The sequence below is a fragment of the Pleurodeles waltl genome, chromosome 7, assembly GCF_031143425.1.
Source record: "Pleurodeles waltl isolate 20211129_DDA chromosome 7, aPleWal1.hap1.20221129, whole genome shotgun sequence".
Lineage (NCBI taxonomy): Eukaryota > Metazoa > Chordata > Amphibia > Caudata > Salamandridae > Pleurodeles > Pleurodeles waltl.
Window position 1 is genome coordinate 305,234,930 of NC_090446.1, and position 23,211 is coordinate 305,258,140.

The 23,211-nt window shown below is 42.7% G+C and overlaps 1 protein-coding gene across 1 annotated transcript in view; it reads left to right on the forward strand.

The window, feature by feature from the left end:
- The window catches only part of CTNNBL1 (catenin beta like 1), a 451,247-nt gene that overhangs the window by 220,130 nt on the left and 207,906 nt on the right, over positions 1 to 23,211 (forward strand). Inside the window, exons 6-10 of the mRNA XM_069243733.1 lie at positions 4,259 to 4,352; positions 6,071 to 6,162; positions 6,840 to 6,912; positions 11,732 to 11,790; positions 16,449 to 16,597. Coding sequence (XP_069099834.1) covers positions 4,259 to 4,352; positions 6,071 to 6,162; positions 6,840 to 6,912; positions 11,732 to 11,790; positions 16,449 to 16,597 — 467 coding nt within the window. The remainder of the gene's footprint in view (positions 1 to 4,258; positions 4,353 to 6,070; positions 6,163 to 6,839; positions 6,913 to 11,731; positions 11,791 to 16,448; positions 16,598 to 23,211) is intronic.

Sequence of the window (23,211 nt, forward strand, 5' to 3'; positions counted from 1 at the left end):
CTATAACATACACATCAAATGAGGTGTCACATGTTATCTTCTCTTCTATGGGTATACTTCTTCCTTTGAAGTCCAAAAAGTCCTTTTTATTGATGCCAATGCGATAGACCTTGCATTTGTTGCAGCGTGTAAATCCTTTGTTTCTTTCTTGTAGCCAGTTTTCTCATGTTGTCAACTTAAAGTGGCTCTTTACCAAATAGTCTCTCAATGAGGGTGCTGTTCCAAATGTCACATCTGGTCGCATCCCTATGAGTTTACCAATATCTGGATCTTTTTTTATCACAGTCCAATGTTTGTTTAAAATGTTTAGAATTTTATTAATTTCTTTGCTACAAGTCAGAATCAGTCTGATGGTTGTTTCATCCTCCTCTTTCACTGAATTCTGACTATTCATCAGCATCTGTGTGTGTGTCATAGATCTTGCTCTATTTTTCCCCTTGTTTTACATCCCAATACTTATATCCTCTCTTGAGGAATCTCTGTTGTGTGTGTATATGTATGTATGACAGAGATGTCCTGTTGAAGGCTTCGGCCGAAACGCGTAGACATTTGGTGGGGACAGCGTGTGTTTTTTGTATGGTGGGCACATTATTGATTTCCTTTTTGTGCTTATGTACCAACTTTTGCAGGTTCTTATTTACCTGCATACAAATCTTTTTCATTAAATAAGCAGCCGATTAAATTATTTAAAAGTGTTTTTTGATTATTTTACGAGCTGGTTTTGGATGATGTGCAGCCCTTGGTGTGTGATTACAATGCACCAGTTTCTTTGAATATATATATATATATATATATATTCACTGAAAAAAAGGTAACATAGACGTTATAGTTAGGTTCTGAATTTACTCGTACAAAACCATAGAAATTCAGCAGTTACAGGTACCTCAGCTAACTATAACTGGCATTCCTGTAATGTGCTGCTTATGACCTCACATATTGCATCACTCTTGACTGATGATGACTGATGAATTTCTATGGTTTTGTATGATTAAATTCACAACCTAACTATAACGTCCCTCCAACCTTTGTTTTTTTTTTTCAGTGAATTTCTATGGTTTTTTAACGTATAGTAATTTTAATTACTATGTTAATCCACCCACTGCAGCGCATGGCCTTTGGCCGTACGCAGCAGTGGTTAGCCACAGCCCCTATAAGCAGCCAACCGTGCACATCCTTCTCCCATGCTCAGAGGAGGTTGCCCTCAAGACCTGGCCTGCAGCCAACTCACCCCAACCACCCAAACCCACGTTGTGCATAGCCGTTTTGCTGTGTGCAGCAGGAGTTAGCCGCAGCCTCTCTGGGTGTGAGAATAGATGTGAGAGGGTGTATCTGGGGGTGAGAGTGGCTGTCAGATTGTCTGGGTGTGAGAGTGCGTACACCAGTGCTTTAGTGGGTGCGTCATTTTGTGCGCGGGTCTCAGAGTGGCTGCATGAGGGTGTCAATTGGTCTGTGAGTTGGTGCATGATTAAGTGGGTCTGTGAGTGGGTGCAAAGTGTGTAAGTGGGTGTGTGAGAAATTGATTGAAAGACAGAAAGAAAGTGTGAGAGAGTTTTTTAGGCTTTAATATCTCATATACTTAGAGATTTTTGTTAGATGTCACAAAAAATGTCTTTAATATATTTTAAAAAGTACAAATATTTTTAATTGTTAAAAAAAAAAAAAAAAAAATGAAAAAGAGTCCAGCTGGACTCAAACCCCAATAGCTCAGTGTGAAGGTGTGCAACCTTCACACTGAGCTATGGGTTTTTTTTTTATTTATTTTTTAGCCCTTTGTGGGCTTTGTAGTGAAAAAAATATATTAAAAAAGTAGGGACTGCTGGGGGAGTACTTAAGGGCTCCACGGTGGCTCCTACTTTTTTTTTATTTTTATTTTTAGTTCATTTAATTCTTATTAAAAAGATCTTTACGGGCTATCTGGGACCACTAGGGAGCCCTCAGCATGAGATCATTAGGGGTTGCGAATCCTTCGCGTCCCTAGATATACACATTTGTTTTCCCCTTAATTTCTCAAAAACTACTGAACGGAATTACACCAAAACAAAAAGCACTCATTCTGGACCAGGACATACCTTTCTGCCAAAATTGGTGTAATTCCGTTAACTAGTTTTCGAGCTTTCACTGTTCAAAATCCCTATGGAAAAATGAATGGGGAAGATGTGTTTTGGGACCCCCTTTTTTTCTCGGCTCCCCCTGGACGGATCACCCTGAAACTTTCCAGGTAGCAGCTCAGGGAATTGGCAAATTTTTTTGGCAAGTTTCTTGAAGATTCGTCAAGCGGTGCCAAAGATATAGGCTAGTAAAAAATTTTATGCTTTTTGTATAGAAATGTAATCCTACCTATAGCTACCTAGTTGTGACCACCACTAGGATGTGTGTATGTGTGGTGTGTGTATGTATATGTGTGGTGTGTGTATGTATATGTGTGGTGTGTGTATGTATATGTGTGGTGTGGGTATGTATATGTGTGGTGTGGGTATGTATATGTGGTGTGTGTATATATGTATGTATATGTGTGGTGTGTGTATATATGTATGTATATGTGTGGTGTGTGTATATATGTATGTATATGTGTGGTGTGTGTGTGTATATATGTATGTATATGTGTGGTGTGTGTATATATATATGTGTGGTGTGTGTATATATATATATGTATGTATATATGTGTGGTGTGTGTATGTATGTGTGTACGTATATATATGTGTGTGTGTATGTGTGTACGTATGTGTGTGTGTGTGTATATATATGTATGAATGTGTATATGTATGTGTGTGTATATTTATGTATGCATGTGTATATATGTATGTATGTATGTGTATATGTGTATGTATTAATCACTGAGTTGATGAGTCACTCGATCCCGTGACTTGGAAACCTTCTTCGAAGAAAAATAACTTGTAACACTCTGAGCCCAACATTAGATGGAAGGCTTATGCAAAGCATGTGAATCTACAGCGCTACATACCATGAACAGATGTCTACTGGTTAAGTAACATTATTATATATATATATCCTAATGGTGGTCACCAGTAGGTAGTTATAGTAGGACCATGTTTCCTTAGAAAAAGCATTTTTTGACTTGCATATACGTTTGGCACCGTTTGACGAACCTTCATAAAATGTTCCCAATAAAAAGTTACCTAATTCCCATAGGAGTTTCAAACATGACTACAGCCCGAAACTGGATGGAATTACACCAAAGTTGGCAAAAAGGTAGCTGATTACGCTTTCAGTTATTTGGTGTAAATCCGTTCAGTAGTTTTTGAGATATTAAAGGAAATCCAGGTTTGTATATCTCTGGCTGCGATGACTTTGTGAGTATTGACAACCTTGTGTGGGGAAATGCAGAGCTCTGATTGGCTGCTCACACTTCAACCAGAAAGTGTTGTAAGCCATCTTGGGACTCTGCTTCAGCCGAGTCCCAGAAATAAAGATAAAAAAATAAGACAAGGGGCCAGGGTAGAACCACCCCAGACCCCTTAGCCCTGATTCTGGCCTCCCGCAGCCCTCTGGACCCCCAACTCACCAGGGCTTTCAAGAAATTGAATGGGATGAGAGCTGGGGCCCTTGCAGCCTAAGGGATCACCACCACCCCATGGATACAATAAAAGAATGAAGGTTGCCCAATGTGGACACCTGATTCTCGGGGACCACCTCCGCCTCAGGGCTAGATTACGTTGGAGGGGGGGCCTCGCAGAACCCCCTCCCCCCTCACCTGTGTAGCCATTAATGGCCCTGTGGCTCGCCACCCCTTTGGACAACGTCCTCCTCCTATGTCAGGGGTGCCCAACCCTTGGACATAGCTGTGTGCTTTTGCCTAGTGGGAAATAACAGCTCCCACCAAGCAAAAGTGAACAAAGTCCGCTTTCTGACAGGGTGAGCTGTCAAAGGAGCTTACTCTAGCAGAAAGTGGAGTTTTCATCTGTTGTCCTGCACACAAATATCTGTGCAGGGAAACAGATGAAAACATTGTCCCACAGGAAGGGTGCTACTATTTCAAGCAGCTCCCTAATTGTGTGAGCAATGCCAGCTCCCGCAGGACATGGAGACCCAGATAGGACCACAGGGGCCTTGAGGCCTCCCCCTGCGGTTGTCTCTTCTCTTCTTTTCTCCTCTCTCCTCTCCTCTCCTCTCCTCGATTGCCTTACACATCAAGGAAGGAGCACGGTTTTAGATCTGTATAAAGAGAAGTGTCTGTAACAGGAAAAGTGATCTAATTTATAGTCATTAACTTCCTTCCTTCTATTTTCTGTTCTTTTAGGTTGATGGGCAGGTTGTAGCCCTCCTGGTGCAGAATCTGGAGCGGCTGGATGAGGCTGTGAAAGAAGAGGTTGATGGTGTCCATAACACTCTTGGTAAGGTGCCCCGTCAGAAGTTTGACGGAAGGTAAAAGCCATCCGCCCAACTCATAATGACCCCTGTAGTCTTTCTGCCCTTCCCTCACCACAGTGAAGACCTCTTTGGCCCTCCTTTTTGTTTGACAACATCCCATATCCCAACCCGGACCTACCTCAGAGCTCAGTTTCTGTAACCCTACCTCAGCTGCTTCCCATGTCCATTTGCAGCACCTCCAAAGTGACTTGGCAGACGCCTCTTGACTAAACTCACATCTCTTCCTGTCATGCTCAGTCCTGAGTTTAATTAGAAAGCTTACTGATGTTGTAGGCTTCTTTGCCACCGTCAACTCCTTGAAGCTCCTCAACTCTTTTCCTTCTCAAAGTTACTGGGCTCATATTGAGATACTGTATTTTCATCCTCCATTACTTTTCCCCACTGTGCCTACTCCCAAGATCAGATCTCTGTGGTCATGTGATGTTACCACTGCCATCACTGCTCCCCCTCACCACACTAAATTAAATTTTTTAGGGCCTTGAGGGGAGTCTGTAGATCATCCAAATCCTATGGTAGAGTTCTCTAGGGTTGTAGCAGAAAACGTATTCCATTCATTCCTGTAGGGAGCCTGATGTGATCTCCACTGGGAACCCAATCACTCATATCTTGGTGCCTCTACTCTGGTCCTCCAGTGTTTAAATGTTTGTCTCAACTTTAAATATGGCTGCCATTGCTCACTTCTTGTTAGGTTGTTCATCTCAGTTGTGAATGCCTCTAAGGATACTTCTAGAGAGCTAATTCTCCCTTTTCCAGTCTCTGTAGTATTTCCAAAGCTGGCACACAGTCACTCATGCCTTTCAGTTTATTTCCCAATGTTTCTCACCACCAATTCAGTCAAACTTGTATTTTCAGCAATCTCTGTTTGTAAATCTGCAATGGATTTTGGAAGGGCATGTGCCCCTTTTGTTAAACTGTTTTCCTCCAGGTCCCCTGTGTTTGGTCACTGGCGTTCCCTTTGGCAGCCTTCGTGTAGGGGTCTCAAAAGTCCTCTCTAGATGTCTGTTAAGGAGCAGTGGCTGAGGACTATAGAACAGCTTTCCAAGATTCAATTTGCTTCCAATTATACCACCCTCAACCAAATGCAGAAAAGTTTGGTTATTTAAACATGTATCCTTCCCCCCTTTCTCTGTCATTTGGTAAATGGCACATCTCTCGCTGTTCTAAGAGGACATGACTTGCCAGCCAACCATTGAGAACATATCCATATTCCTGTGCCTTCCCAAAAGTTGTTGAAGACTGGTTATTAATCCATTCAGTTTAATCTGTGACATTACAAATCATGATTTTGTTCTTCTCCCTTTGACATTTGTATTAGGGTCAGGTCTGAGACAGTTCTTTCTGTACAACATTTGGGACAAGCCTTCTGATACCTCTCCACTAAAAGCTTTGAGAAGATGACTGTTAGTAGTTGGAGCTCCCTACATGGCAGTCAGTGTGAAGAACACTTTTGACCATTATATCTTTTTGACCGCATGTAAAAATATAACTTTACTTTGCCTTACAGTGAGTGACAAGATACCCGTACTTCCTCTCTCTCTATGCAGTGATCATTTAGAATTTCTTTTCTTCACTATTAGTCCTTATGAATGTGAGTGCTTTTCCTTCTTGGCAAACAAAGGTAACCTGTCTGTATGACTCTCTAATCATTTAGTATATCACTGATCTCTTCTTATCCCCCCAGCAATTATTGAAAACATGACTGAGTTCCGTCCAGAAATGTGCACAGAAGCCGCTCAGCAGGGTCTCATGCAATGGCTCCTTAAGCGGTTAAAGGTGAGTACTTACTGTTATAATACTGACGGATAAGGCAAATACTGGGAGTGGTCAGTGGACTGTTTGCAGAATATTGAGCCAGATACTAAACAGTTTGATGAACTTAAGGGTATGAAATCATCATGCATGTGCCAAGCTCTGTATTTACAATTGTGCTTTAAAACTGCTCTGCAAATTGCCCTTATCATTTGTTCGCTTTGTCCTTGTGCTATTACATAGGTTTCCTTAGAGTCAATTGGGGTTTTTCAATGGATCCTATGAATCAATTTAATGGCCAGCATAGGGCACACGAAGGAGGGAGTCAGTGAATTAATTGGGTCATTTATGTAGTGTAGGGAATCTATAAGAGCCCTAAATTGCTCCATTTTGTCTAGAAGAACTGTAAAAATACAACATCTAATCATCATTGTGTGAACACTGCGTGGTGCAAAGAAATGTATAGCGCTGTGGAATGGCTGCTGCTGAGAAGAGTTTTCTGCTTGACTAGAATGGTTTTATCATAGATATTCCTCTGTTGATAGTATCTGACTGTGTCTAGTGAAGGAAGGATGCACCTTGATAAATCTGTTCATTAGTGTACGATTCAGTGTGACACACAGTATTGTCTCATGCATGGAAGCTTAGTATAAATGTTTCCATATATCCAAAGTCTATTCTTTACAATGTTTCTCCATCAGGCAAAGATGCCCTTTGATGCCAACAAGTTGTACTGTAGTGAAATCCTGGCCATCCTTCTGCAGAACAATGATGGTGAGCACCAAACGGAGGTTGACTAGGTTTTGCAAAGCTGCTGATTCCAGTGTTCTCTGCTATAACTCCCTCCATTTACTGTCTTTCCTTTTTTTGTTACTTCCTTATTTCGTAGTTTTCAGTGTCTCCTGCCAGGTATTTCCTTTCATTCTCTGGTCGCCACTCTCCTTTCCCTGTCTTACTCTGTCATGCTACTGCTCCTCCAAAACTCTGCTTTTGTTATCCCCTTGATACCTAACACTGCCCACTTTCCATTTTTGTCCCGTTTTTCTACTTTCTCGGACTGTGAGCTTTTTATTCATTATTTGTGTGGTTCCATCAGTCCTCTCACTTTCTCCATTTGATTTTTCCACTGTGGGAGCAAATCTCTAACCAGATAGAAGTGAGAGCCAATAAATGCCCAAAATGATTTAGCCGAGATTCCAGTACAACAGGCCTCAGCTATTCACATGGGTTAGTCAGAGACTATTTCATTACTTTTGGAGGTTTGGCCTAACTAGCGGTATAAGCCTGTAAGACGTGATTAAGTGATGCAAAAAATCACAGTGCACAATAGAAAAAAGAGACAAAGAAATATTTAAAAAAGGAGTGTTCTATAAATACTAAGAATGTATTATCTAGTAACTGTTCAAATATAAAAAGTAGTAAAATTAAGAAATTCCCAACCAATTATAGTTATTTTCTTCATGGTCTAACAGGTCTTTAGGACTATGGTCGTAGAATCAAGATTTACATTGTAGAAGTGATGAAAGCAATGGCAGTGTGATGAAGTTCAAGTAATGCTGGAGGAAGTTCTTAGCAACTTTGGACAGAATCCCGTCAACACGCGGCAGTATTATGACCATTGAGAAAAATGTACCTCAAAAGACAGTCCTATGAGCATTTGCTTCTCTAGAGGCTGTCTCTGTGTTCCACAGCAGGACTTTTCCAGGTGTTCTCACACTATAGCTCATTTTTTTTGTGGATATTCATTTTTGTGCTTTGAAATTTCACAGATTCTTGCAAATCGTTTTAATCTGGTTGGGATACTATATGAAGCCTCCATCTGCCCTCGACCGTAAAGCTTATACACCGAGTGACAGTCCTCTACAGACCTGCATCTCAGCTTAGGCTTTTAGTGGGCGCTGCAGTCCATCAAACAGCAATGCAAGGAATCTAGATCTCCCTCTGTGTACAATGAGGGAAGCCATCATCCTCGGACTGTTAGAAATTACTGTCAAGTATGCAGTATCTGTGCTTCTGTCCTTATGACAACTAAACTAACAAGGTGAAAGCTATAATGTCTGTCCTTTTGATTTAGTTAACTACAATGCGTTTACATGTTGACACCCACTTTGTAGTGAGTCTTTTGTTTGATTCTTAATTTTGCAAACCTTACTAAAAACACTCAAGAATAAAAGTATTAATTTGCTTTATAATCTTTCTGCAGTTTTCCACTTCTTGCCTTTACCTCGTAGCCACTCTATGGTCGTAAATCTGTAATCTGTAGGGTGCATGTATGATTGATAATCAACTGAGCAAACGTAATTTAAATGTAATTTTCATAAGATTGGTAGGAAGTGTAGAAATCAAATTGTAAAGATTTCCAAAAACCCTTCTTGATATAAATAACTGTGGGTTACATAATGTAATGGTAAACAATCCCGAAGCCACCAGATTAATCCAGACACTTTAGGTTGTAAAAAGGCCCGAGTTTCTGAGTGTTCCCTTTTCACGTATTATGATATTCGCTTTCCTAGTCCAATTTGTTAAATTTTTGTCTCATCGCATTTGCAAGACATTTCCGTGCAATGTCGTAGGTAGGAGTGGGTGTCCTGGCACTGCAGGAACTCACACAAAGTTGTATTTGAAAACGACTACTGCAAGGTTTGTTGTAGTTTCATAAGCCACCACAAAATGGGTTGTATAGTTTTTTTAATCTCTAAGAAGATTTAGTACTTTTTACTCATTTTGATAAGGTATCTTCATTCGAAACTTGTATTTAACTACCACCTCGAAGTGCAATACATATGATTTTGTTGTTTCAATTTTAAAATGGGTTTAAAGTCACCATTTTATGTGCGCTGGTTTGATTACAGTGAAAAATAATTTCACTTGTGATAAACAATAATTTCGGCATGTTAATAGGAGCTTTCTTCTGACTGAGCCTCCGACGTTTATTACAGATAGAAACAAATGAAGTCTCTTAGTTTCTGAAACAAATAGGTGTCTGGATGTACTGCCAGCCACAAGCATTCTAGTTGATGTCAGAAAGGGGAGGGGTCGCTGAAAATTGAACAATCTTGGCTCAGGGAGATGCAATTATCTCTTAAACACTTCATTTGCCTCTTCCCTCTACTTCATTAACGCCTTTGGATGTCGCTTGCTAGTTATCTAATGTTACCCACGTCCTCCTTTGGAGTGTTGCTGGTGCCTCCTTTCACTTTGTGGTTTCCTCGCTTCATCTTCCACCTCCGGCTGTATATTTCTGGCTAGTATGTCATTTCTTTGTTAGGGCGGCCTCATTCCCTTATCGGTTTCCCCATTTATGCTGCCACTCGCATTCCTTATTTAACTACACCCACATTTAGTATCTTCTTCAAACTTTCACTGCTTTCTTGCACAGAATTTCTATGCACTTTATTTTATTGGCTTGCTTTCTCCCTTCATTGACCTGTTCACCCTCTGCCTTCAGTTACACTTCTGAACCTCTTGTCCTTTACTTTCTCCCTTTACCTCCTATTTTCTCAGTTTTTTCTGTATGGCTCCCTCTCTTTACACTTCGGTTACGCCGACACCCTTTTTCTGCTCACCATTCTTCGGCTTCCTTTCTTCTTTCAACTTCTCAGCTGGCTCCCTAGCTCCATTCCCACTCTGGCCCCTGCCCCCGTTGTCGTTTTTCTTCACCTTTCGTTCAGCTTTTCCACTTTAAGCTTTCTTCCTCTGTTTGCTTTTCCCTGCCTTCGCTTGTTTTCTCCATCAAGCTCACAGTCTGATCTTTCCGATTCGGAATCCTTCTTTCCTTTTTTCTTTGTCTTTTAAATATCTGACTGCCAGATCCACTCTCGCTCCTCTCTTCATGCCCTTAACTTATTTTCTCTTAATAACTCCACCTGTTTTCTCGATTGATTTCTGTCTTTGCTTGCATCGTATCCTTAGACGTCTCTTCACTCAGCTCCTAGCATACAACCTTTCTCCTTCATACTCCCTCTGTTATGTTTCCCCTCTAGTCCATTTTCTACGCTCCTTTCCCCTCTGGCTCAATCTTTTTAGTTGTCTTTCTCCGCCCTTCACTCGCTTTATCCATTTATCTACTTTCACAACCTTTTTGCCCCTCCGTTATTTGCTGTCTCCCTATGACTCCTCACTGCTGCCCACTTCTAGGTTTTGCCTCTTTTTCTAGACCCAATACCTACCATGTTCCCTTATTGCTATTGCATTCTCCATATGGCCTAGTCTATGCATGTGCCTCCCTCCCTCTCGGTCTCGTGAACACTGCTTCCTTAACTTAGCTCAGTGTTTCTGTCTGTAGTTGTTACGCGTCTTCTGTTTGCTTTGTCTTTAGTTCCACCAGTTCTTCTACATGCTTTCCACCAATGATGGTTATTGCTTTGTGATTCACACCCACCCCATTATGCTCTGTTCTTATCCGTAGGTTTTTCCAACGCTCCACGGTTTTTAGCTGTCATTCCCTTTTCTTCTGCTTCTTCTTTTCAGTCACTGTTTCCCAGTAGCTTTCACTATTGTTAATTTCAAATTCTCATGGTTAATTACTCCCATTTGTTTTTTCTCATTGACTGCTTGTGTTTTCTTTTTCCATTCCCGGTTATTGCTGTTTCCTCTGGTTCCCTCCTATCACACACTTTTCTTCCTGTGGGCTGTTTTTTTTTTTTTACTTTCTCCATTCTGCTCCGTTTTTTTTCTTATTTTCTTTCTCCTCTTGTTTTCTCTCTATTAGCTTACCCTGTGGCTTCTTCTTATAACCCACTTTATTTCTATACCTTTCTTGTCTTGTTTTCTCTGTATAGTTCTCTCATTTTTTGACTTGCAGTTCTCTCCTATTTGCGTCCTTTCCTCACTTTTCCTACTTATCTTTCCCCTTTTTTCTTTTCCTTTATCTCTGGCTTCCTTTATCCACTAGCCTCCCACCACAGACTGTATATAAATACATAAAGTGCTTTACTAAAAACTCTATGTAAATGACCTATTATCATCTTCCCGAGTTCGCGATCTGGATTCTTCATTTACTTGCTTTGTAACTGTGGCTCCCTGCCTCTGCTGCCTTCGTGATGCTGTCCCCTTATCTGTAGTAGTTGTCTCTTTGACAGCCTGTATTTGCTTCAGTCTTTTCTATCAACGCTTCTGCTTGCCTTTGGTTCCTGATTTTAACCTCTTACTTATTTTTATGTCTAGCTCATTCTCCCTGCTTTCTTAGTTCTCTGACTCCTTCAGTCTTCTCCACCTCTCTTGTTCACGTTTTCCTTCTAGCTCTTGTGGTTTCCGTCTCACTACACATTATTTTCTCGTTGTCACTGTCTTTGCTAACTCCCACGACACCACCCTTCTTATTTCTGCTTGCCCTATTCACTTGTTTTGTTCCTCCTCTTTCTTCAACACACTTTCTTTCTTCGTCTCTCTTGCTATTTTCAGCTCACTTTCCACCTTCCACGTACTATTCTTAGCAATCTCACCGTTGTCACTGCTTGGATGCTCACAAAATATATTTTCTCTCCTTCCAAGCCTCTGAACTCTGTCATGCTGTATTGATTGCCAGCCTTGATATATCCATGTTCAAGTGATGCAGAGTCTTGCACCCTGGTTTTTTTCTGTGTTGTGACAGAGACGCGGGAGCTGCTTGGGGAGCTGGATGGTATTGACGTGCTGCTTCAGCAGTTATCGGTGAGTAGCGCGCTCCTGCCTGTCTGAGGGCGGCATCCTCCTGGACATTTTTTAATTAGTAGAGGTGAGTGGGCAGAAGACAGATATGCTGAGAGGGTGGGTCTGCATGAGACGGGCGTGCTGAAGCAGCAGTGGTGTCTTAGTATGCATGACTCCCAGCTGGTATTCCTCGAAAAGTTCACCTGCTATGGAGCAGGCGTATGAAAAATTACCCTCTGAAAATGAGACCACTTTACTACAGAAATGAAGTGCTAACCCTGCTTAATATGGCAGGCCTTGTTGGTGAAAGCCTGGAAACAAGTGTTTGATTGTCGTCACACCTATTTTTATAAATCAGTGTATCTTGGAACTAGGGTCTCAGACCCAGCTGCGAAAACCTAGAAGCACTCTTTTGCTTTGGCCTTTGCGCTCTTGAAGACTTAAGTGAAACCATCGGTTACAATGATTTTTTTTACTCCCTCCCACTAACCCTGATTTTGCAGTTTGCAGTAAAAATTTTGTGTCAGAAACGTATACAGCAGAATAGTTGTTGAAGTTGTGTACTGAAACAATAAAATGAAAAATGTTTTACCTCCAAAAAAATCGAAATATATTGTGCCTTACAGGGCGGAGGTGAGTCTACTTGGAGTATGGACAAGGGGACATCTTTCTCCTAAAATAGAGAGAACCATTTACTGTGGTGTGGAAGGTGTTGGTGAACTACTAATGTTTTTTTAGGATACAGAGAAGGGCAGCTTTATGGAGTAGGTATGGTTCAGGGATGTGCAGGAGGATGGGGTTATTATGGGCTGGTATAAGATTCAAGGCATGTACAATGCTTCACCTTTTGCATTGCCCCACCTCTTTCCCCCCCCCTCCCTTAAGCTGACATGCAAGGGGTGATTATATTTTAGGGCTCACAAAAGGTGTGGAATGTAATTAGCTTTTTTAACTGCACTGAACATTGAGGATTGTACTGGGGCCGTATGTTTAAAGGAGCACACCTTTCATCTTTCTAGCTCACTCCAGGTTCCTGCAGTGCTTTATCACTGCCGACTTCTGCATTGTTCATGCCAGGTCTGCAGTCTCCTGCCCACCCACCTCTTCACTAACCTGCCACACCTATCAACATTATTGTGTGGGTTAAGTTTGTTTTAGTCATTTGGTCTATTGAGTGCCATTCCTTTTTCTCAGCCACATTGGCCAGCAAATGGAGGGCTGCATACTTTAGCTGTGTGAAGACATACTGTGTTCTGTCCTGTGTGGAGCGTACTTAGTCCAGCAGGCAAACCGAACAACCTTTTGTTATTGAGCACAACCTGACCTATGATATTCCATCCCAGAGGGAAGCTTGGCAAGGTGAGTCGTTAGATGTATTGGGTTCTGTAATGCCAAAGCCAAATTGCGCATTCCTGGAGCAAATCTCTTATGTAAAAAAGAGACAATATGTTTCTTTGGTAATATCCCACTAGGAGACATTTGTATGTCACCTACTTGGACTACTAGCCACATATTGACAGATTACTCTGTGGATATTCACAAAAGCCAATACATGCATCGGACAGACTGCACTTTCCTTTATTCCAGTCATCATCTGCTTCTGTGGCAGGTACATAAGTGATAAGGTTACTGCTAGTCCGTCTATGCACGGCTCGTGGTTTTCAGAAGTATTCGCTGCGAACAAAAACGTTATTTACCTGTATCAGTCTTCGTGCAGCTTGTAGTGCTAATGATGAACACAGGTCCTGCCCATCTCCCCTCGTTGCAAGCACAAGGAAAGGCGTGTGGCACTGTCACACTTTCCTCCTGTATTTGTGCTAATTCGATGTCCCTTCTCCAGTACGCATCCCTTCGTCCTCTGCATCTCCACACACAGTTGCCTCCAGGTAGGTTTATAACGTTCCGAGCCCAACATTAGGTGTCAAGTGTGCACAACATATGAACCTACAGCACTACAGCTCAGACTGATGCTCCCAGGTAAGCCACGTTTTCTAGTTTAACATTTAGATTGTGTACGAAGAACCATGTTATGCTGGGACAAATTCATTTTAACATTAGAATAGTACATCAAAATCAAATGTGGCACTTAGAATAATGCTTTTCCACCTTTCTCTGAAAACAAATGTATTATTTTTTGTTCCAGTGAGCTGCATGACTGGATCATTAAACATCAAACTATGCCTCACTAGGTAGAATGTTGGCTACCATCAATCAAGCATGACAGGTTGTAAAGATAAGGGAATCTCACTTTTGAATAGTGCCGGTTGTCATTTTTAACCTGCCTGAAGAACTGGCAGTCCTCACGGAAGCTTGCAAATGATTGATTAAGAAAATAATTATTCGAGCCCGATGACTCAGTGGAGTAATTCACCCACTCTTCGAATCTTTGCTTGGCATCATTGTCACATGTTTGGCATGTCACCTCAGCCTTTCATCCTTCCAGTTTGATAAAATGATTTGGTATCAATAAATATCTGTTATTCAATACCAAGATGCGGGAGGATCGTGGGGGAGGAATCACATTACGTTCCTCTTAAGATGGGCACGCTGTCTCTTTAACAACGTAAAGGGTGTCCTTCCTCTCACGATGGGACCCAAGTACGCGACATAAAAGAGTGTGTGTGCATTTTTCTAGCACACACGCTCTTCATAATAAATCCTCTCTCCACAACTTTCTGACATTTGCCTGACTATAGTGCATAGCCCTATGCTTGGAATAGGGGGATTAAAATATGGACTGAGAAGATTATTCTTGATTGTAAGCTGTGTGAACAGCCTAGAGCCTAATGGATAGGGTTAAACATTCGCTTAAGCATTTAATCTAAATGATATGGAGTCTGAGCAAGACTCCCAATTCTGAACAGGCTCAAGGGTACAAAATGTCTGGTTTTACTGCATTTCATTTAGCGAGAATACTGGATCTGATTTTAGCGAGCATTTTGCATCAGACACCCACATTTGTTTGTTACTCTTGCCTTCTATGCACCACTGACCTGTCACACAGGCACCACTGACCTGTCCCATGCTGCCAGGGGGACTGCTGTATATCACAACTTCTGTAATTAACTGTAATTTCTTTGTTATTCCATGATAAAGAATATTAGCACTATCATATCATACAAGAGGGTTGATAATGGTCCCTTGGATGATACAATTTGATCTGGCCTTACTGATACTCTATACCCTGCACCGTAGGGGTCAATTACATTGGCAGAAACCCACCTAACTAAATGTAGACCCTAGGCGGTTTTGTACAATATGAAGGTAACAATGCATTCGTTTCTGTTTGCTCCCCCCTCGAGAAGTTCGTTTGTATAAGTTGTGGTCAACAGGAAATTAGTACTAGACCAAAATTGTTTACCACTCTTTTGGTTGTTCTTTCAGCCCACCAGGCTGCTCTTGAATGCCAGAGGCAGTTTGGAGTTTAGCTCTGCAGGTGGACTCTGCAGTTTCGTCTGAGGACTCCTGCAGACATCATGTTTGTGTTTTTTCTTAATACAGCATGTATACAAAGCAAAGAGGCAGAATTCCAATCATTCAAAACAGAAGCAAGTCCCTTTCTCTACAGAACTGTGTGTAACTGACCTTCCCGAGGACCCGCTCTCTTGTTTTGCCCCAGTGAAGTCTGCTGCTAAATTGGGTTATAAAGGGTGCCTCTAGAAATCACTGTCCCTGTTCTAAATCCAAAAGTGCCTTACCAGGTAGAAATGTCAGCAGCCTTTATGTCAAGCAAGACATGAATTGGTAGTCTTAGTTCTGCAACACTCTGAAACCCACAAAAGGGTATTTTTCGTTCTTATGTTGCTGGTGTTGTAATGTCTAGCAGGCATCAATACACCCGTCAAACATTTGAGTGATTTTGAGCAGATCCCTTTTGTCTCTTAAGGGTTCATGTTATTTCGTTTCAGTTTTTTTTCAGTTTTTAGGAGTTCTGCTAACAATTTCACAGATTCTTTTCATAGAACACTGGCTTCGAGATTGCCCGGTTATGCACCAGAGGTGAATCCATGGTGACAAAGAATAAAAATTCGAAACCATTCATAAATTGTCCTCTTTTTTTCTTGTTTACCCTTTTGTACAAGTTTATATGGTGGCATGTGACAACTGCATCATCTTGTCTTTGGAAAGAGAGGGGCTTCCTTGGCTGCATGTTTTCAGTAGCGAGTTTAAGCATTTTTTGTGGCATGGCTTTTTACTATCTGATTTATGGATTATCTGTAAAATTAGAAGTTGAACATGCAGGAATTTGAAGAAGAAACATTGGGCGAATCTGGTTGGTGGCCCTCCTGTTCCCCAGGGCATTAAGAGAAGGATCATTTTGTACCTAGACGTCTTTCTTTTTACTAAAGCGCATTTGATAGTTATCTATAGTAAATAATATTTTTAGAGATATTGGAATGGACTTTTAATGTTCAATGTGTATGTGGACCTCCAGTATTTGGTCTAATGTAGTCTGCTGCTAAATTGGATTGTAAAGGGTGCCTCTAGAAAGCACTGTTCCTGTTTTAGATCCAGAGTTCCCATACCAAGTAGAAATGTTCTTCACTAAGCCAGTGCACACTCTAAATTCTTGGAGGTAGTAGTGGGTTATTGACATCTTCTGAGTGGTCATTCTGTGCAAAGTAGCTGATTTGTGAAATGTCTTCAGTAGCCCTTCCATCTGCTCTTGTGGTCTGCAGGTATTTAAACGGCATAACCCCAGCACAGCGGAAGAGCAAGAGATGATGGAGAACCTGTTTGATGCCCTCTGTTCCTGCCTGATGTTGAGCTCCAACCGGGAGCGGTTTCTGAAAGGGGAGGGGTTGCAGTTGATGAACCTGATGCTCAGGTATGTGAGGTCTAGATGGGGGATGCTGTAGTCTCTGATATGGGTGGAATGCAAGTGATGTGTCTCATAAGTGAGAGATTTAGGGGTGCTGAAGACCGGCTGCATTGCATGGAACCTTTGTTACGTTCACTTTCTGTACTGGTATTTGTGGTTGATAGATGTTTTAATCCAGTATAACTTCTGTGAAAGGACTGCAGCTATCCATGCAACTGTGATAATGACACATGTATCTGTTTTCTTTTCAAGCATGTAAAATACCTACCCCATATTTACTCTCTCTAACATTTCAACGTGAAAGCTTGATTGTGCTCTCAGGCAGGCAAATGTGAGACGGAGGGTCATAAAACATCTTTCAGTCTTGAGGCCCTAAGGGATGCAAGGTGTTGTTTTACATGTGGTTTGACGTACGTAAGCGTGTGGCATGGAGGGTAATGGCTACACCAAACCTGTGCCTTGAGTGGAAGTGCTAAACGCCTTTGATCACTGCCCTGTCACTCCAGTGGCTCCTGTGTTACTTGTGTGCCAGGGAACCATTGTATCCTAGCTGGAGGTTATTTGTAGAAAAATCCGAAGACAGATGTCTCTAATTAATACCGGGGGTAGCCTTATCTTTTTGTGGAATGAGTCAAACACTGTACTCTTGCACATGCCTCTGCACCTAGACATAAATGTATTTATGTGGCAGGCTTCCACAACCAAGCTTGCTTGCCCCTTACCATAGCAACATATTGGGAAATGGGGGATTACTTGCTGTGAGTATTGAGTTCCCAAGAGAAGGTTTAAAGTGGAACAGCACAACCTACTTTGGTCTACTTAATTTGCAAAATGAATTGAAGATGCACTTTATATGAAGTGTGTTTTAAATATAGCCCCTGTGAGCCCCGTGGTTTCCACTCACAGCCATACACAGCTTTGGGTTTTATCCACTAAGAGTGCATGACATTGAATAAGATGGAGAGCTTTAGGTGGGCACTGGTATGGTCTGGTGGGCAGTGCAGCATCTGCTTCTTATCACATTTGATTTACTGATGAATATATAATTATGCAATACTTTTTATTGTTTCATATAGTGCAACATTTGATCAACTTTTATTACTTTGATTGTGGGAAGACGTGAAAAACTGGGGTTCTTTGTAAGCAATGTGTAAGTTCTCTGTTTGCTTTGTTTAGTGTGTTATGCTCCTGACACAAGAATAAGGACATAGCCATGTACCAGAATTTAGGGCTTCAGACAGAGATATAGTGTGTCAGAAACATAGAGGATGAGATGCTAGATTGACACTCAGTGAGATGGGAGCTCTTTAGAAGTGCTCCATCACCCATAGAATTCCTCCAAGATTTCTCGGACTAGAAGCTTTAGTTTGATTTACACAGTAGGCACCACATTTCTGATGGATCCTTAACCGCATGTTCCTAAACTTTTGAATATCCCATAGGCACCAGAGTGGATCTGGCCGTTTTTATGGTTGCTCCCATGTGCCACTAGGTGGCCCCGTGCGGCTGTGCTCGAATCTTGTTCCGACCTGGAAGTGATGGAGCAGTGCAGCATATAAGCATCATACCTTCTCACCACCATCAGTTCCTTTCTGTCTGTGCCCTCTAAAGCGGATCCTTTCATTGTTTATTTGACAGCTCAGCCGTCACTAGACAACCATGTGAGCATGGTGGTCAGACTCAGTGTGCTTCATTCTTAACCAAACTATCCTATCTATTAAGGATGCTACTGGACTGTAGGTCTACACCCAACAGGTCATTAATGGGGTTTTTGCTGACCATTTGCGGTTGATGTACACTACCCCACGGCAGCCAGATAAATTTCTGATCACTAGTTATGTGCAGCACTAACGCTGCTGAAGCTCGCAGTGAAAGAGCGTGCAGACCTTGGTGTGTCCCTGACCAAGTCAGAACTCCTGTGAGCAGCAGACTCCCTAAAAACAGCTGAGGCGCCGGGAGGTGACTGCCTTCCAGAGCCATTGCATGACCCCTAACAAACAAATTTGCCACTGATATGTTCTGAGGCACTGGAAAGGAGATTGCTACCAGACTCAATATGAGAGGCCCTTATAGTCTGAGTGCTGAAACAGAGGAAGGATACAACTGAGGCAGCCTCGTACTATCCACTCAATGCTAAATGTGGATCAGAAGATCCTTGGAAGCGCGCCTTCTGAGATATCAGCTGTATCTGGTTCATATGAATTAGTTGGGGTTTATCCACCATCAAAACACAATGTGTAGTCCAAGATATCTGGCTCATGTCATGCACCCCCCTGACAAGGAAGATGAGCAATATGCACTGACATTCTGGACATAGAGCACAGGCCTGTGAGTTGGTATTATGCCTGGACGATGCTGGAGGAGATGGAGCTAGGGTACACTTACATACAATGGGTCAAATTACCCTACACAAGACCAGTGGTGCATGTCCAGACTGGAAGGTATGTCTCAGATGCGACCGACATCCAGAGGGACCCGAGACAAGAATGCCTGGTGTCCCCCCTGTTGTTTGCCCTTGCAATGGAGCCTCTAGTGTGTCAGCTTTGCCAGGTGCTGCACTACCGGGGAATCTGAATGAGCCTGACGGTCCATGTAGCATCACTCTACATGGATGATGCAATGATATATCTGCGACGGCCAGACATGTCTATCCCGATCCTGCTGCATGCCATGCAGGAATTTGGAGAACTGTCGGGATTCATGTCAATTATTCAGGATCAGTTTTGTTCCCACTGGGCCAACTAAGGGAGGTCACCTGCGCTGCACTCCCAGAGACTGGGCTTACCTGGAAAAACAACAGTGTTGGATACCTCAGAATGCACATAGCGCCTGGGGTACAGCAGAGCTCTGACCTAAATTTCAATAGGTTGATCCACAATCTTAAACTCTCAATTGATTTTTGGAATATGGGGATAATTGCTCAGGCCAAGATGGTGGTACTGCCCAGATGTCTGCCTGGAGTGCATTTCGGGAATTAGATCAACTACTGGTGGGACTGCTATGGGCTGAGAAGAGATGCAAGGTGGGACTCAAGACCCTCATCTGGTCTGGGACAAGGGAGGGATGGAGGTACCTGACCTTGAAATATACTACTTGGCAGCACAGATGCAACACGTGATAGACTGGCTAGATGAGGAAGGTAAAGGTAGAACACTACTACATGGCACTTACACGCCATATAGATTAGGGGCCCTGCTGATGAGAGGCCAAAGCCTCCCTGAGTCCTTTCCACTTGTGATCTGAAGGGTGTGCCGGCTATGGAAAAGAGCAATCCGGGGAGTGCTGCACCATATGTGCTAGACATCTGGATATTGTGGCCTTTTGAGCAGATAGCTCAGACAATGGCTTTTGGCCGCTGGAGCGACGGCGAATGCACAGTGCTGTCTGACTCCCATCCGGCAGGCAGGTTCATCACAATGCAAGAAATGTTCAAGATGTTTAAATTGGGCCCGTGGCAGCTTTTGCAGTACATCAAAATAGCAGCAACGACCAGGGAGACCTGCCCCTCATTTCCAGACACCCCTGAGCCCACGCAAACAATGGTTTCCAGGCTCTCGATGGCAGGTGGCCAGAAGCTTATCACACTCCTGAGGACACTCGGAGCAGAAAGTCTAGGGGTGCCGCTGCGAATTGAGGGAGCCTTTAACAAGTGGGACAGCCGATTTCCTGCATGCAGTATAAAGATGTCTGGGTATCAGAGTATTAGGAGGCGGTGCTGATGCAGCTCAGTGGGGAAACAGGCTGGGTTGCCTAACGTTTGATTAAACCCTGTCCGCTGGGACTGCACCCCTGGAGAGGCAAGAGAAAACTGAGCAGGAAGTTTGGAATACTTGCCTGGATACTAGCCAAAAGGCACATTGCTATTAGATGGTTAAGACCCGAGGCCCTCTCCCTAGTGCAGAACTGGTGTAGGGCTATGCTGGGGAGGGCGGGTGGAGAGGAAGTGCACACATGAAGGACGCAATGGGATGAAAAGTTAGAGAATTATGAAACCGGCTTTAACGGAACCTCCGATGCCATACCTCCTTCAGGGACTCAACGGGTATAAGAGCCACACGATGGAGAAGTGAAAGGAAGAATACCTATTGGGGGGTGGGGGGGGGGGGGGTAGAGGCAATGTGTGAGGGAAAACTAAACCAGGACAACGCAACGATGATGACCTTGGGTCTTATGGACCAAAGATACAGTTCGGAGCACGGGGTGTGGGGTTTTTAGGTTAGGTTTAAAGGCATTGTCTTTTCAACGGTTGCTTGGACTGCACTGAGTGACACTGATTGTTAAAGCTGTTGGTTTAATATTTTGCACTGTGTGTGTCGCTGCAGAAATCCCTTTTTGAAGGCACTGAGATGAAGTGTGCTACAGTAAGCAGTATGTGCTATTATGTTTGTAAAAAATGCCAATAAACATACTTTTTTTTGTTTTAAAGTTATGAGATTTGTGGGTCTTCCCCTATCATTGATGTAGAAATTATTGGCAGTCGCCTGGTTTAAGGGTACTTCCGCATGTTCCACAAGCAATGATAAAGCCCATAGGGTTTGCCTATGAAGGAGCTAATGGCTTTGCCTGTGTTTTATTTAAACATGTTATACTGTTGCATGGCTGAAAGTAGAGAAACAAAAGGCTGTGTTGTAGCGCAGCTGTCAGAGTGCCCGCCTCAGGAGCTGGAGATCAGGGTTTGACTCTCGGCGTCGGCCCAATGTCCTGTGATTCTGGGCAAATTACTTAGTCTCCCCGGGACTATGGACAGCGTCTTGGGACCCTCATGGGTGATAAACCGCGCGTTTATAACAATCTTCATTTCATTTTATTTAATAGCTCGTGCTGATCACATCATGGCACTTTTTTTTCCCATTACGTTCAGCCATGCTGCACAGCAGCCATGATGATGTACAACCTAGCTAAACACCTTAACAAAGCCAATAGCGGTTGCATAGGAGAAATCCGTTGGCTTCCCCAGCACAATTTCAGTCATTTTGGGGGGATTTAAGTACTGAAGTTATGGAAGTGTTGACGTAGAATCCTATAAATTTGGCCGCGTTGACTAGCTATGGAGCTAAGCCATCAAGTTCATTGCTAAGAACCATTCCCACAGTCCATTTGGTTGTTGCTTGCAATTAATACAAACTTCAGACATAGAATAAGTGACTTCATGAGTTGGTTCTAGCGATCTAAGGACATGTTAGGTTTGCGGTAGCTGTACGGTGCAGGCCGCTTTGTGGTTTGTGGGCACAGCTTGTCTTTATAGCTGCTGCGGGGTTCTAGGCACATAGTGCGTTGATTTTCCGTTGAAGTTGAACCCCTGCCAGGAGATGACCTTTGTCTACCACGAGTTGAGCCTGACTGGAAGAAGAACCCAGAGAATACCTTTCATGCTTCAGTTGGTGGGCCCTTGGTGTGTGCTTCAACAGCTCCCTCATGATTGTTTCAGCCTGTCATTCTGCAGTTTAGCCCCAAGTATGTGTGTACAGCATAGAGAAGCGTTCAGCTCTGGAGCCCGACTCTCTGTGTAGTCGCACAGTCTGCCTTAGTATGGCTAGCAGTACATAAAATGCTTCATACTGTGTTTCAACAGGGGTGCTGAGAATCCGCATTAATGCCATGTAAGAAGCCCCAGCACAGGACAGTGTCAGATGGACTCAGTAGAGATCTGTAGAGGTTTCTCACAAGGTTGCAGGAGTCAATTTAAAATAACTAGAGCCTACCATCCTATAATTCAAAGGTCTCCCCCACCCACTTACTTGATAAGTCCCACACTCTTCCAGATATCCTCCTAACTGTGCAGAGAGCCCCTAGCAAGTACAGAGGAGACACAAGGACCCTCTAAAGAAAATGGGAAGGCTCTGGGCGCATGTTTCTGTCTAGGAGTTCACACCTTTAAGTATTAAAATACCTGAGTATTAGAGGGAATTCATATACCCGTCATTAGGGAATATATGATATGGTGTCTAGTTGAAAAATGGTCATAAATAATGCTGCACCGCACATATTTGATATTTAGTGTGAATAACGTATTCTTTATGTTTTCAGAAATTCAATAACATTAATGAGCAAAATAATCTTTCTTTTATTAAGAGTGTGATTTGTATCTCCATAGTGCTAAACATATCTTTTCACTCTAAAGTGCTTAGAATGGTCTTAGTTACTTCGTTCAGTAACTGGAAATATGTGACTTTCTGTATAAAATGTTTAGTGTCAGGATGTGTGTCGGTACAACAGGTTTAGCTTTTTCCGACCGCTAAATAAAGAGCGTAGCGGTGCTTTTATGCTATTCAATGTGGTCAGGATTGCAATGTCTTGAATGCTATTAGTATATATCATTCTTGTTTTACAAGTTTAATGAAGTGCGAACGTGGCCCGGGTGCTTCAGAGCACTTTAGCACCAGATTGCATTACACAAAGTCTGATTAGTTGTTCCTACTTACAGGGCTCACCTGTGACAGCGCGTTCATGCACTCTCACTTGCAGGAGTATTGTTTACAATAAAAGGCTTGGCGCCCGCCTAATGCTTACCATTCATTTGTTGGCTTTATTGTCACTCTTCGGGCCTGGCACGCACTGGCCAATTAGAAAGCAGCAAAGGAGAGTGACGATGATGCCAACAACTGCTAAGTAATGGGCAG